Below are 14,543 nucleotides of genomic sequence, written 5' to 3'. Positions count from 1 at the left end.
GTTACAAGAATCTAAGGAAAACAAGCACCCAAAGAAGGCTACACGTCTCACAAAACATGGGAGTCATAAAAAGTACTTCTCCATCCAGTTACCTTTGTCATTGGAGCTCACCTCCAGGGCCAGCCTCCCCTTCCTCAAGCATAAGAAAAGCAGAACACTTACCTTGCTGGGATGCTGTGGGGATTGAAGAAGAAAAACCTCTGTAAAAGTCTCCTAACATCTGGCGGCTTTACCACTATAACTTGCCCTTCCCTTAGGCATTTCTTGTCCTTCCTTCAGCATTTCTTTCCCCTATTTCCTGACAGCCTCCTATTTCAAGGAGAGGGCTGGGGTTGTAGTCAGCAGTGCAGACAGTTTGCTTAGTGGGACAGTAGTCAGTTAAGTGAAAGAGCTACCACAGATGGATTAGGCAGCTAAAACATTCCAACATTAGCATGCGTAAGGCCCAAGTATACAAAGTATACACCTCCCTCTCCAGTGGGGGTTGTAATTTCCTCTGTCTTCTCCTCCACTAAGGCTGGGATCTGGGAAGTGGGCTCAGAGGAAGCTGTGAAGATTAAGGGGCAGGGTGTTCTGGGACCCTGGGATGAAAGGGAGCAAGAAGGGCTTCAAAGGGTAGGTGACTGATACCTTTCCCAGAGCCCGGCTGCTCCAGCTTGGAAGGAGCCGGCCCTGCTGCGGGGCCAAAGTGCTGCTCAGGTGGGAGTATAGTTGGCTGCAGACCTGCAGCGGGTTATAGGTGGGATCCAGCTCCAAGGTGTCCAGCAGGCTCTGTGGAGGAAGAGAAGGAGCCTTACCCAGGGGTCTGGAAGTCACTGAATGCCCGCTGTCAGGCCCAGCTGCTACCTTGGGAGAGGTTGGAGGAGGGAGGGAGTGTGGCTGTACTGCAGCCAGCAGCAAGGAAAGAACCACCACCCTCAAGCTGGGCTGGTGGAGGGGAGGCCCCCCTCCCTTGCTCCCCAGTGCTTGGGAGGCCAGCAGGAGCCAAGAGTGTGGTAAGGGGTTCTGTGAGGGTCCAGGGAGGGCAGCTGAGGGAGATTGTGTCTGAGTCTGGTGCCGTGTGCAAGGCCAGGACATGAGCTCCCGCCTACGAGGGGAGCTCAGTGAACATGGAGGCACAGAATTCCTGAGCAGCCAGGTTTTCCGGCCACAACATCCTGTGCCAGGCACCATTTGGCCCTGAAGTGAGACTCTGTCCAATTCTCTGTGATCCTGCAGCTGCCAAGCCGTGCTGGGTACTTTCTGCATGTAAAACAGCCAGCTTGCAGCACCCCTTCCCTCCTCAGCCTGGGAGAGCAGCAGGGGAAGTGCCAGAGTAGGAGGGGAAGACCATGAAGGGCTATGGCTCCTTCGCACCTGCGCCTCATGCTGAAGCCCCTCCTGTTCGGGGCATGCACACTGGGCTGCTCTTTTCTCTTTCTGTTGACAGAACCAAATGCACACACGCCCAGGTCTCACACAGCACGTAGGCACGCGTGTGCGGACACAGCATCACCTGGGTGTGAGGCGAAAGTGGAGGCAGAGACAGCTGCCCTCAAACTCACACACCCCTCAGAGGTGTGAAAGAAAACGCACAGAGACGTGGGAACCTTGCACTTAGATCTTTCCATCACCTTCCCCTTCCTTTCCTCTGCCTTTCCTTTCCCTTTTCTTCTCTCCTTTTCCTTCCCATGCAACCTTTTCCTTGTGGTGGAAGTGCTGGCCGTTCCTCTGCTCTCCCTTCTGTGACCCTGCGCCTTCCTCCAGCACAGCTCCCCCTGCTGCTCCGGTTCATCAGAGTTCAGGGGCCTGTGTTAGCCCATGATCTTCCAGGATGGCACTAATTTCCAGTTGTTCACTTCCATCCATGACCCTTTGCTTTCCCAATTCTTGCACACCTCATTTCCTGCAGCTGGCCTCCCCCCCTGCTGCCGTCACCTGAGAGTTTGCCTCTTCTGGTCCCCATTTCCTACCCTCTTTTTTACCCTCTCACACACCCCTGGGAAGCTTCTGCCCCTCAGGACTCCTCCCCCCACTCATTCCTGTCTGGAAGCCTTTTTCTCCTCTCTCATGTCCCACGTTTGGGCTCTACTTGCCTCCACAATCTTCAGCCTGTCATGGGGTGGCTCCTCAGGGAGTGGGGGAAAGGCACTGGGCAGCATCAGTTCCCGCGTGGCCACCGCCTTGACCAGCAGTGAGAGGGTGGGGGAAGGCATGATCACATAGAAGGTGCTGGCAGGGACCTTCTGGCTGGGTCCTTGGCCTAGGGGCACCCCCTGAGCCATCAGCAGCCATTCTCTTTTCTGAAACAAGGACAGAGAGAGAGAGACAGGTGTGTCTTCCATCTTTGAAGAACAATCACAACCTAGGCTCCCTTGAGCTCTTCCCAAGCGTGCTGGGGGGCTGAGCCCATTGCTTTGTGTGGGAAAGGGAGCCAGGGAGGAGGCACTTCCTGCCTGAATCACCACTACTGCTTATAATACTATGTGCTTCCCCTTGGGTCAGAGTATGCCAGAGAGAATACACAAAAAGGTTAAACGTAGAGAGACACAAGCTAAGAAGTGCCCTTTAACTTCAAATAGGTATTCACCGAGAGGTGGCTGAGGGATTGTTCAAGGTAAAAGTGGAGTTTTAAGACTTACAATGCATGGTTAGGGTGAATGTGGGGCCCAGTGCGGAGGCATAGCCTCCCATTTCAGAGTGCTTGGGATGGAGTCCTACTTCCTGGTTCTGAACCAGCTTGCTGCCAATGCACACTCTGGGAGGCAGCACGCTGTAGACAAAGATGGAGTGTAATGGCTCTGGCTTTGACTTGGCCTTGCCCTAGGCTGTTGTAGGCATTTGGGCAGTGAACCAGCAGATGGCTGATCTCTTCTCTCTCTGTCACTCTGCCTTTCTAAATAAATAAACAGAAGAGTGTCTCATTTTGAGCGTTCTAAAGTCTGCTTGGGTTGCTAAGGACTGAGGTTAGAATGGGCTGACTGGGGACTGTCCCTAGGGTTCCCAGAGAGGGGTTAAGAGGAAGATGGTCAAAGCAGCCTGCAACGCAAGAGGAGGAGGAAGGAGCAGGGAGGAAGAGCCTTGGTACAACAGGGGGAAGTAGGGGACAGGAACAGCCAGTGACAGGACAGCAGGAAGGCTCACGGATCTAGGGGGCAGTGGGTGTGAATCAAGAGCGGTGGCACTTTGCCTGTGCAGTGATGACCAAGGTTAGTGCATGGGCAAGGAGAAGAGAAAGCCAGCTTCCAAGGGGATTCTGTGGACACACCCTGCTAAATGAGGCATGGGAATGAGGCAATTTTTCTGCAGTGGTTTTTCAAGGAAACCCACAGAACTCTAGGCACTATGGAGGCAGAACTGCTGCAATCATCTGTAAACTGAGTCTGTAAACAATCCCTCTTGTTGGGAGGGATCGTCCCTCAGGTCTGGCACAAGTCTGACAGCATTCTTGCTATATAACACACACTGATTTACAGGTAAAGTTAGAAGAAACCACCCAAGAGGAAGGGGAAACAAGAAGAAAAAGTTTAAGGGAAAAAAGTAGTATTAGTGTTTGGTGGGAGACAAGGGAGAGGTGCACAGTGAAGCAGAGAACACTTGCTAGGACTCAGTTACCATCAGAGGGAAGGAGCTGGGCTGGGGCTGGGGTCCTGTCACTCCTGAGTGTCGCCACAGAACTCTGTCAGTGCTAGAACAGCTATGTACTCTTCCTGGTGACTTTCTGTCTTTTAAAGATTCATTTATTTACAAGGTGGGGAGAGACAAAGATAGAGACAGACACACACAGAGATACAGAGTTTCCATTCAACCACCAGTCTACTCTCCAAATGGATAACTGGGACTCGACTGGTGCTCATGGGGGATGCTGGCATTGCTGGCAGCCTGGCCTCCTTGGCTGACTCTTTGGGGAGAGGCATACAACTGGAGGTTCTGGAGGTGTAGTGTCTCCTCACCTTTTTTTTTTTTCTGGCAGGGGAAGGCAGGTGACTTGGGCATTGGAAAACTAACCAAAGTGTCACATTAATGGCCTTGCACAAAGAGCTTTATGGGGATTTTAGTGATTGATGCTTTCTGAATTTTTTTTTTTTTTTGTACCTGGGGATGTGCTTTCTTCCTGAAGAAGAGATCTGAAGTGTGGTGCACAGTCTGTTTGATGCTTGTCTAATTCATTGACCTGGAAATTGATTATATAGAAACCAGGGTGTATGTGTTGGGGGATGGGAGTGGGATCTTCCCCCTGCTCTGAGGACAAGGCTTCTGTTACACTGGAAGGAGCAGCCGTGATGTTGTATGGTGCTCTATTTCGGGAGGTTTAGGCAACATGTGGAGGGGAGTAGGATTTAGATCATTACTAATACTTATGTATGTATTTTTTTTTAAAGATTTATTTATTATTTTTATTGGAGAGGCAGATATACAGAGAAGAGGAGAGACAGAGAGGAAGATCTTCTGTCCGATGGTTCATTCCCCAAGTGGCCACAATGGCCAAAGCTGAGCCAATCCAAAGCCAGGAGTCAGGAGCTTCTTCCGGATCTCCCATGTGGGTGCAGGGTCCTAAAGCTTTGAGCTGTCCTTAACTGCATTCCCAGGCCACAAGCAGGGAGTTGGATGGGAAGCAGGGCTGCCAGGATTAGAACCAGCGCCCATATGGGATCCCAGGTGCGTTCAAGGCAAGGACTTTAACCACTATGCTATCTCTCTAGGCCCCATGTATGTGTTTTTACACTGGGATGCATGCATGCGTTTGGGATTAGTTTTTTAATAGATTAAGAATGGGCTGAGTGCCTATTGTGTTCTAAGCACTAGACAGGGGACAAAGAGGTTCCTTTGAAACATCCCGTGTCTTCTTGGGGTTCATAACACAGTAAGGGGGAAGGCTAGTTATCTAATGTTTGGCTTAGAATCATTTTTAGCACTGCAAGTCCAGTGTCCCAGGAAACCCCTCGGTTCTGGGCATACCAATTTAGTTGGTCACCCTTCCAAGATGCAACTAAACATGGGCTATCTTGCCACCATGGCAAGACAGCAAGGACGAAAACAATGGCAGAGTGATATTGCTTGCACCTAAATATTAAGGAATTGATTCATATCTGTTACATGTGGAGTTGCTAAGTGTGCCCTACACAGAAAACTTTAAACCACCGGAATTTGATTTAGGAAAGCACAGTTATGTGACACATATTATACAGCTCACATCAGAGAACTACAGGGCTTAGCAGTGCTGTGAAGGTCAAGGGAGATGTGGCAATGGGCAAAATGGCAGGGAATGGCAAATGAGTGAGGGCGGGAAAAGGCTTCCTGGTGAAGGTATGCAGGCAGAATATGGGAAAAATAGTATGGATACTTGTCAGGTGGAAGGGAGCAGCATAAAAGAATGCAAGATAATTGAGCATATTTGGGAATCATTTAGTAGCTAATTAGAAATTACAATTAGCAACTCATAGAGTGATGGAAGGTGTGTGGGACAAGATGAAACAAGGGGAGCCAACAAGCCTGGGGGCCTGGAAGCCTGCTGAGTCCATGCTGGCCTGTGCGCCAGGCACCTGTCTGTTCCCTTGGAAGACTTGGAGGCCTCTGTACTCTTACACTCTAACCTCATTTTTTTTTTCCCTATCAGCTCCTGTCCTGCTATCACCCCTGTCTCAGATTGGATTCTTGGTCTTGATTCTTACCTATAGAGCCAAGGACTTTCCGTCTGTCCACTCATTTACAGCCCAACCAGTTCATTGACTCTGTACTTAGGTTCTGGCTGGACACATCGTGGCTTGAATCCTGTCTCTTCCATGGCCCAGTTAGGGCAGACATGGCTGGAAACCTCTGGAATGTGTCTCCAGAGATGCTGACATTTTAAGTAGAAAACTGAAAGACACAGGTAATATTTTCATTTCTTTCCCCAGTTAACACAGACATGACTTTGTAAGAGAAATGAGGATGTGGAAAGTGAGTCATTAGTTACATGACTGGGGCTACACAGAAGGATTTGATATTTTAAATGATATTTTCCTGGCAATGGATAAATTAATTTCAGGAAGGCTTGGAAAAAGTTAATTTCACTTATTTATGTGTTTATTCCCTACCACATTCCATAGAAGAGCTGTGCCAGTTCAGAAAAAAACTGCAACAGCAAAAACCAGATGAAATAAATAATTACAGGATCGGGCAAAGGGCAAATGAGGGCAGGGCAGTTACAGAGCCAGGATTAGATAAGGTCACAGACACACAAACCAACAACTTCGGCTGGAAGGGAGTTCTACAACTTTTCCTGATGCTAAGACTCAGAGAAGCTGTTTTGTGGATCCTACCAGAGTGGCAAGTATGCTTCAGAGAATAGCAATTAACACAATAATACATTTCATGTAGCTGTAGAGCACCTTAGAGACTGAGACCTGGAGCTAGCCTTAACTGGTTTTATTTTACTTTTAAAGGATGTACTTATTTATTTGAAATTTAGAGTTACAGACACACACATAGAAATCATTGACCCTGTTTCACTCCCTAAATGGCTATAGTGGCCAGGGCCGGGCCAGGCTGAAGCCAGGAGCCAGGAGACTCATCCAGGTCTTCCAACTGGGTGGCAGGTGGCCAAACACTGGGGCCATCTTATGCTACTTCTCCCAGGTCATAGCAGGAGAAGAATTAGAAATGCAGCAGCCAGAACATGAACTGGTACCCATATTGGGTACCATTTTTTGTAGGCAGCAGCTTTACTTATTACACTTCAATGCTAGTAGATCGCCCTGAGTTTAGTTCTGGCTTTACCATTTACTCTCTAGGTCTCAGTTTCCTCATTTACAAAACAGAAATAATAACTCCTACATAATATGATGATCATGAAGAGAAAATAATAGTGGTAAAGTTTCATTTGAGGAATAAATCAAATCAGTTCAGAATTGATTCAGGTACTATGAAGTATCAATGCTTAAAATTAACAATACGGGTACTGTGCTGTGGCACAGCAAGTAAAGTTGCCACCTGAAGTGTCAGTATCCCATACAGGTTATCGGTTTGAGTCTTAGCTACCCCATTTTTTTTTTCAAGATTTATTTATTTTTATTGCAAAGTCATATATATATGCATATATCTCCTCATACATATATGAGGAGAGACAGAGAGGAAGATCTTCTTTCCAATGATTCACTCCCCAAGTGACCACAATGGCCGGAGCTGCACCAATCTGAAGCCAGGAGCCAGGAGTTTCTTCCAGGTCTCCCATGCAGGTGCAGGGTCCCAAGGCTTTGGGCCGTCCTTGACTGCTTTCCCAGGATACAAGCAGGGAGTTGGATGGGAAGTGGGGTTGTCAGGATTAGAACCGGTGCCCATATGGGATCTCGGAGTGTGCAAGGTGAGGACTTCAGCTGCTAGGCCACTGCGCCGGGCCAGCTACTCCATTTCTAATCTAGCTCCCTGCTAATGTACCTGAGATAGCCAGTGGAGGATGGCTTAAGTCCTTGAGCCCTATACCCACAAGGCAGATCCTGAAGAAGCTCCTGTCTCCTGGTTTTGTACTGGCCCAGTTATAGCTGCTGTGTCCATTTGGGGAGTAAACCAGATAGAAGAGTTCTCTCACCTCTCTCTCTGTAACTCTAACTTCAAGTAAAAAAAAAAAAAACATATATATATATATATGTTAACTATTGAACAAACGTTTATTAATGGGATAGTGGTTAGCCTATTGTTTAAGAAGTCATTGGTTTGGGGTCTGGTGCGATAGCCTAGTGGTTAAAAGTACCTGTCTTGCACACTGGGATCCCATATGGTCTCTAGTTCTAATCCTGGTGGCCCCACTTCCCATCAAGCTTCCTTCTTGCGGCCTGGGAAAGCAGTCGAGGATGGCCCAGGGCCCTGGGGCCCTGCATCCGTGTGGGAGACCCAGGGGAAGCTCCAGGCTCCTGGCTTTGGGTCAGCATATTTCTGGCCATTGCAGCTGCTTGGAAAGTGAATCATCAGATGGAAGATCTTCCTCTCTGTCTCTCCTCCTCTCTGTATAGCTGACTTTGCAATAAAAATAAATATATCTTTTAAAAAAAGTCATTGGTTTAGATATTTGTGCCCCACATTGGTGGGCTGTTTGGGTTGGACGCCTGGCTCTGGTTCATCATGTCAGCTTTCTGCGAGGCAGTGGTGATTACTCAAGTACTTGGGTTCTTGCCATAAACATGGGAGACCTGGGCTGAGTTCCTGGCTCCTTGCTTCAGTCTGACCCAGCCAGGGCTGCTGCAGGCATTGGGGGAGTGACCCAGTGGGTGGCAGGGCTGCTGCAGACATTGGGGGAGTGACCCAGTGGGTGGCAGTTTCTCTTGCTATCTTTCTTTGCCTCTGTTTCTCAATAATTAATTAAAAACACTTGAAATATATTTACTAGTTATTAAGTAATGTTTATTAACTTTTATTAAGGTGAAATGAGATTTATAAAAGCTCCAAATATATAGATAGCCTGGGGTTGAACTGTGGCAGAGTGAGTTAAATCACCACTTGTGACACCAACATCCCATAGCTGAGAGCTGGCCTGAGATCCGGCTGCTCCACTTCTGATCCAACCCCCTGCTAACATGCCTGAGATGGAGCAGAGAATAGCCCTGCCATTCACCTGGGAGACCTGGAGGGAACTCTGGCTTCCTGGTTTCAGCTTAATTCAGCCCTAGTTGTGTGGCCATTTGAGGAATAAATCAGCAGATGGAAGACCAATCTCTCTCTCTGTAACTGCCTTTCAAGTAAATAAATAAGTTTTAAAACTATGTAGCTCTCTTACGATCTGGATGACTCTAAGAGTGGAATTTATGGGAAGGTTGGGTAACACATGTCTTCGAGCACAGATGGAAAAGCATAACCTCGATATACCCAACAATTCTCAGATGGAAAAATCAGGGAATGAAATAACACTCAAGGCTGCAGCTGACTAAGGTCTAGAATATGTGAAAAATGTTATTAGAAGAGTTGCACAATGTTTCTGGTTGCTGAGTCTTGGTGGGTTGGCAGTAGTCACTGGGATGTAATTATGGCAAAGTGGAGCTGGGTAGGGGTTGGGGAACAGAGGGGCCAGCGGCCCTCGGGTGGAGACTGAGGACAGGAGGGCCTCAAGCCAGTTCTCCCACACCACACTCGGCAAGCAGCAAGGCTGCTCAAGGCAGAAACATTAATGAGAAAGCCACCAAGAAGTTATGTGTTTTCAGCAGCCTCCAGAGACCGTGATTAGACACTGGTGCTTCGAAAGAGAGGAGATACATAATAGACCACAGTGGAAAACACCGCAAGGTCAGGAACAATACACGGGTTGCCGTGGGCTCGACCCAGCGCCGTTCCGGAGTACCTCAGAATGACCAGACGTGACTATCTGGCTGAGTCCTTTAGAGAGGAAGCCATCACCAACAGGAGCCTCTACAGTTATTTATACGCAATATGTATCTTTCACTAAGCTGTTAGCAGCTGTGACAAGACCCAGGCCCATGTGCCTAAAAAATAAAAAAATAATAAAATTTTTTTTAAAAGGGAGACAATAGAAGCAAACCTACCAGTAATCTAAGTATCAGGGTTAGCTAGCAAGAATTTTAAGGTAACAACATGATCAGTGTGGTCAAGAAGGTCGATGAAACTATGAGGAATCTTTCCAGAGAAGTAGGATCTATGAAAAGAGAAATACACTGATGCTGTAGAAGTGCTAGCTAACCACTATGCAAATCATGTGGCAGAGATGTTCTAGGGACTTTATACATAGTATAACTTTTAATCATCTTAAAAATCATAACTGGTATATCTGATTTTCAGCATCTTAGAAGTGACAGGGACAAGAATTAATAATGTGTATCTCACACACCTTCTCCCTTCTTTCCTTCTCCTTTACTTCATTTCTATTCATAAAAGAATAAGGCTTGCCAGTTCTACCAGATATTTTATTTGTTATTAATTTTTAGTTTTTTAAAAAATTATCTATATTCTTAAAAAAGAATCATTTATTTTTATTGCAAAGGCTGATATACAGAGACAAAGAGCAGACAGAGAGAAAAATTTTCCGTCTACTGATTCACTCCCAAATGGCCGAAATGGCTGGAGCTTAGCCAGTCTGAAGCCAGGAGCCAGGAGCTTCTTCTGAACGGTGCAGGGTTCCCAAGGCTTTGGGCCATCCTCAACTGCTTTCCCAGGCCACAAACAGGGAGTTGGATGGGAAGTGGAGAAGCCAAGACACGAACCTCAGCCCACATGGGATGTTGGCACTTTGGAGGTGGAGGATTTTAGCCAACTAGGCCAATGTGCTGGTCCTTAAAATTTTATTTATTTTTAAAAATATTTATTTGGTTTATCTGAAGAGTAGCATTACACAGAGAGAGGAGATAATAAGACATGTGTTCCACTCACTAGTTTATTCTCAAACAGTTGCAATGGCCAGGGCTGGGAGCTAGAGAATTCTTCCGGGTCTCCCATAGGGGTGCAACGATCCAAGCACCTGTTCCATCCCCATCTGCTTATCCAGGCACACTATCAGGGAGCTGAATTGGAAGTGGAGCAGTCAGGACTTGAACTGGTGTCCATCATAGGCAGTGGTTTTACCTGCTGTGTCATAATGCTGGCCCAACTGGATATTTTAAATATATATATATAAAAAGACACAGTCTGGGAGGGAGGGAGATCATGTCAGAGAGGCTAAGTTAGTGTACAGTACACAGCTGACAGAAAGAGGAGCAGGGACGGGGCTGGAAACAGACACAGAGAGAGACTGAGTGATTTTAGGGTAGCTTCAAGTTCGAAGTTAGAGATAATTGAGGAGTAAAGGGGAAAATTTTGAGAAAGGACATTGTGAGTTATTAACTAAACTCTGGTATTCTTTCAAAGCACAAAAAAATTAAAGATTACATTTGGGTCTGTGGCTAGTGTTGCTTTACATACTGTGTGTGAACAGACCAAATCACATCGGAGTCATTGAATTTGTTTAGGTGACAAATAGATGGAATCCACTGACTCTTAGGGTAATTTTGCTGCCTGAGTCCACACAGTTCAGGAAATGAAGAAGCTGTCAGGAACCTGGGGCTATTTGGCTTCAAAGCCTGGGCTTAGACAATAGAAATTACATTTCATCACAGCACATTAGAAAGCTGCCTGACCTTGATGCTTCTAGAAACAGAAAGGAAAGGGGGAAACTTTTACTCTGCGTCCAAATTCGATTAAAGCCAAGGAATTTAGTTTTAAAGTGGAGGGAGTGATAGAAACAGCAGGAAAAGGCAATCATGTTATTTTGGTGTTTGAGTAGTCAAATTTATCTCTTAGACTGTAATCAAAGTCACAAGATCATATATTTAAAAGCCTACCTGAAAAACGTTTTTTTTTTTTTCTCTCTAAAAAGAAACAGTACACAAAAATCTAATGGTAAATCTGGGAAGATCTCCTTGAAGAATTACCAATGGAATTGGGTCTTGGAACAAGACAACTCAGTGTTGACGTGACATGGTGGTCAAGTCCATAGCAGCGGAGAGATGGCTGCAAATGACTGAGGTTTCAAGCCTGGGTGACTAGGCAGTGGTGGTGCTGCTATTAACAGAAAGACAGAAGTTAGAGTGAGAAGTTAGCTGGAACAGAATAGAAGCAGAAGGCAAGAACAGTTACACAACGATTGGACTTGATGTCCAATTGTACAATATATGAAATAGGAGTAAGAAAGCATATGAAGCCAAGGGTGGAGATTAAGTATGACAGACTTGTAAAAATAAGACTAGGAAAGCTACAACTCTGAGCAAGCCCTGTCACATAGCAAAAATATTTGCTGTTGAATGAAATGAGCTGAGGCTTGTAAAAACTCTTTCTATAACATACTACTATTCAGGATTTTTTCTGCTTAGAGACGTCATGTAGAAACATTATTTCTCTCTTTTCCAGAACAGGAAACTATTTAACTCAGATAAGTGGAGAGAACACTAGCTCAAAATAAATAAGGAGCTGTTATAATGACCAGCTACTTCAAGTGAGTTCAAGTCCGGTGAAGTCCAGTGTAATTAAGGGGAGAATTGGCTTTAGTGTTTAATCTGGCTGTAACCAGAGAAGATAATTTAGTGAGGAAGTTAAAAGCATGGGCTTTGTAGTCAGCAGAACCTGGTTCAAATTCTGAATTATTCATTTCAGTAGCCATGTGATCTCTGGTAAGTCACTGGCCTCTTTGGACCTCAATCTTTCCCATGCATAAAAATTAGGGACAGGGCCCGACATAATAGCCTAATGGCTAAATTCTCACCTTGCATGTGCTAGGATCCCATATAGGCACCAGTTCTTGTCCCACTGCTCCACTTCTCATCCAGCTCCCTGCCTGTGTTCTGGGAAAGCAGTAAAGGGTGGCACAAAACCTTGGGACCCTGCATCCGTGTGGGAGACCTGGAAGAGGCTCCTGGCTTCTAGCTTTGGATCGGCTCAGTTTTGGCTGTTGTGGCCACTTGGGGAGTAAACCAGTCGATGAAAGATCTTTCTTTTTGTGTCTCCTTTTCTCTGTAAGTTTGCTTTTCCAATTAAAAAAAAAATAATAAAACTCTAGGAACAACAATTTTTATCTCCTAAAGAGTTCTGGGGGTGGGGTGGCGGTGCCGTGGCCTAGTGGCTAAAGTCCTCTCCTTGAACACACCGGCATCCCAATGGGCGCCGGTTCTAATGCTGGCAGCTCCACTTCCCATCCAGATCCCTGGTTGTGGCTTGGGGAAGCAGTTGAGGATGGCCCAAAGCCTTGGGACCCTGCACCCATGAGGGAGACCCAGAAGAGGATCTGGGCTCCTGGCTCTGGATCAGCACAGCGCTGGCCTTTGCAGTCGCTTGGGGAGTGAAACATCGGACAGAAGATCTTTCTCTCCGTCTCTCCTCCTCTTTGTATATCTGACTTTACAATAAAAATAAATAAATCTTAAAAAAAAAAAGATTTCTGAGGATTAAATTATGTTTTTGCTTAAGTGCTCAAAAAATAGATCTGTGTTGGTAATAGCTAACTTACATGTGAGTTTTCAAGAGAGAAGAGGGTTAAAGAGGAGTGCATGGCACGTAGCAGTCAGTAAGTATCTGTCAAAGAATTAAATACAGATTCTCAAACCCTGAGTTCAGTGGCACAGAGACTCTGGTCTCACGTAAGGTAAACCAGGACAGCAGGCAATAATACCCTTTTACTGTTTGTATTTTTAATGGCTTCTTAATATGTCATCGCTTCTCTGAATTACAATTCCTATATAATCTGTCCATTATTTCAGCTTAATCATTCCTATATTTTGGACATTTATTTTCATTTTTTCAAACTATGAAAAAAAACACTAAAATGAACATGACAGTGCATGTTTTTTTTTCTTTTCTGAATGTTTATCGAGCTACATTTCCAGAACAAGTGGTATAAGATATCATTTTCCAGAAAATTTACCCACCCTTTATAAGTCTATGTTAGTCCTATTGTAGGGGTAAGCATGTGGATTAGTGGTTTAGATGCTCCCATGTCACATCAGAGTTTAATCCCTGGCTCTGGCTCTAGTTCCTGACTCCACCTTCCCGGTAAAGCAGACCCGGGCAGGCAATGATTGACTGCTAAACCAGCCGGACTGTTTCTAGTTGTTAGCTTTGCCTTTGCAGGCTTTTAGGGAGTGGACTTGGGCACTTGTGGACTCCCTCCCTCCCTGTGCACGTCTTTCTCTCTCTGTGTCTCTTTCAGATAAATAATAAGTAGAATACCAGTGTACAAGAGTACTTCAGAAAGTTCATGGAAAAGTAGAACTAAATGATATTTCTTTTGAAATTCACTCATAGTTTGTTACTACCATTTCCCACAAACTATTTGTAAAACCCTTCAGCTCTGTAAAAGGTTGAATACGTAAGAATGTACTGACACCACTTGGGAGATAGTCTTTCTAAGTGATGTATCCTGGATCCTGAGGAACTTGGAGGAGCCAAGAGCAAACAGCACACTGAGCTGCAGGGTACTAAGTCAGAATGGGTCTGTTGTCTGCTCTACAGAGATAGGAGACGGGCGCTCTTCAGATAGGAAACAGGAACTCAGTGGGTGGAACTAAAAGGGAGTGTGGCTTTGAAACAGGAAAAAAAGAACTCTGCTTCTGATAGTGAAAAAGACACATTGCTGTGTGGTGTGATCATCATATCCTACAGTCAAACCTTCATTTTATCTGTCCTTATAGTCAATTACAGTTATCTTATTTTTCTTTATATTTTTTTCATCTGTGTGTTTTTTAGTTTTTTTCCATTTCAGAGAACGACATCCAACTAGTTTGAATTACAAAAGTTACTTGATACTTCCTCTTCCTCATTCTCTACATCCAATCCTTCACCAAGTTCTTAAGTGCCCGTCTCAGAAACATTTTTTTAACTGTTTACTTTTCTCATCTTGAGTTCTAATAGTTGTTTAAATTTTTCCATTTATTTACTTTTTCTTTTTATTTGAAAGGCAGAGAGAAAGTGAGAATTAGAGAGAAACTCCCACCTGTTAATTCACTCCCTAAATGACCAATAGTCAAGGAAGGGCCTGACCCAAGCCGGGAACTCTGAAGTCGATCCAGTCTCCCATTAGGTGGCAGGGACCCAAGCCTGTGAGCCTGCTCTCTCCTAGG

The 14,543-nt window shown here is 45.5% G+C and overlaps 1 protein-coding gene across 1 annotated transcript in view; it reads right to left on the bottom strand.

The window, feature by feature from the left end:
• M1AP (meiosis 1 associated protein) overlaps window positions 1–14,543 on the bottom strand; it is a 68,556-nt gene that overhangs the window by 657 nt on the left and 53,356 nt on the right. Inside the window, exons 8-10 of the mRNA XM_004590785.2 lie at window positions 2,076–2,282; window positions 631–771; window positions 163–174 (exon numbers count right to left, since the gene is read on the bottom strand). Coding sequence (XP_004590842.2) covers window positions 163–174; window positions 631–771; window positions 2,076–2,282 — 360 coding nt within the window. The remainder of the gene's footprint in view (window positions 1–162; window positions 175–630; window positions 772–2,075; window positions 2,283–14,543) is intronic.

This window comes from Ochotona princeps, chromosome 8 (assembly GCF_030435755.1).
Source record: "Ochotona princeps isolate mOchPri1 chromosome 8, mOchPri1.hap1, whole genome shotgun sequence".
NCBI classification, from domain to species: domain Eukaryota; kingdom Metazoa; phylum Chordata; class Mammalia; order Lagomorpha; family Ochotonidae; genus Ochotona; species Ochotona princeps.
The sequence above is the reverse complement of the archived record's forward strand: the minus strand, read 5'-3'. Positions and strand labels throughout refer to the sequence as shown.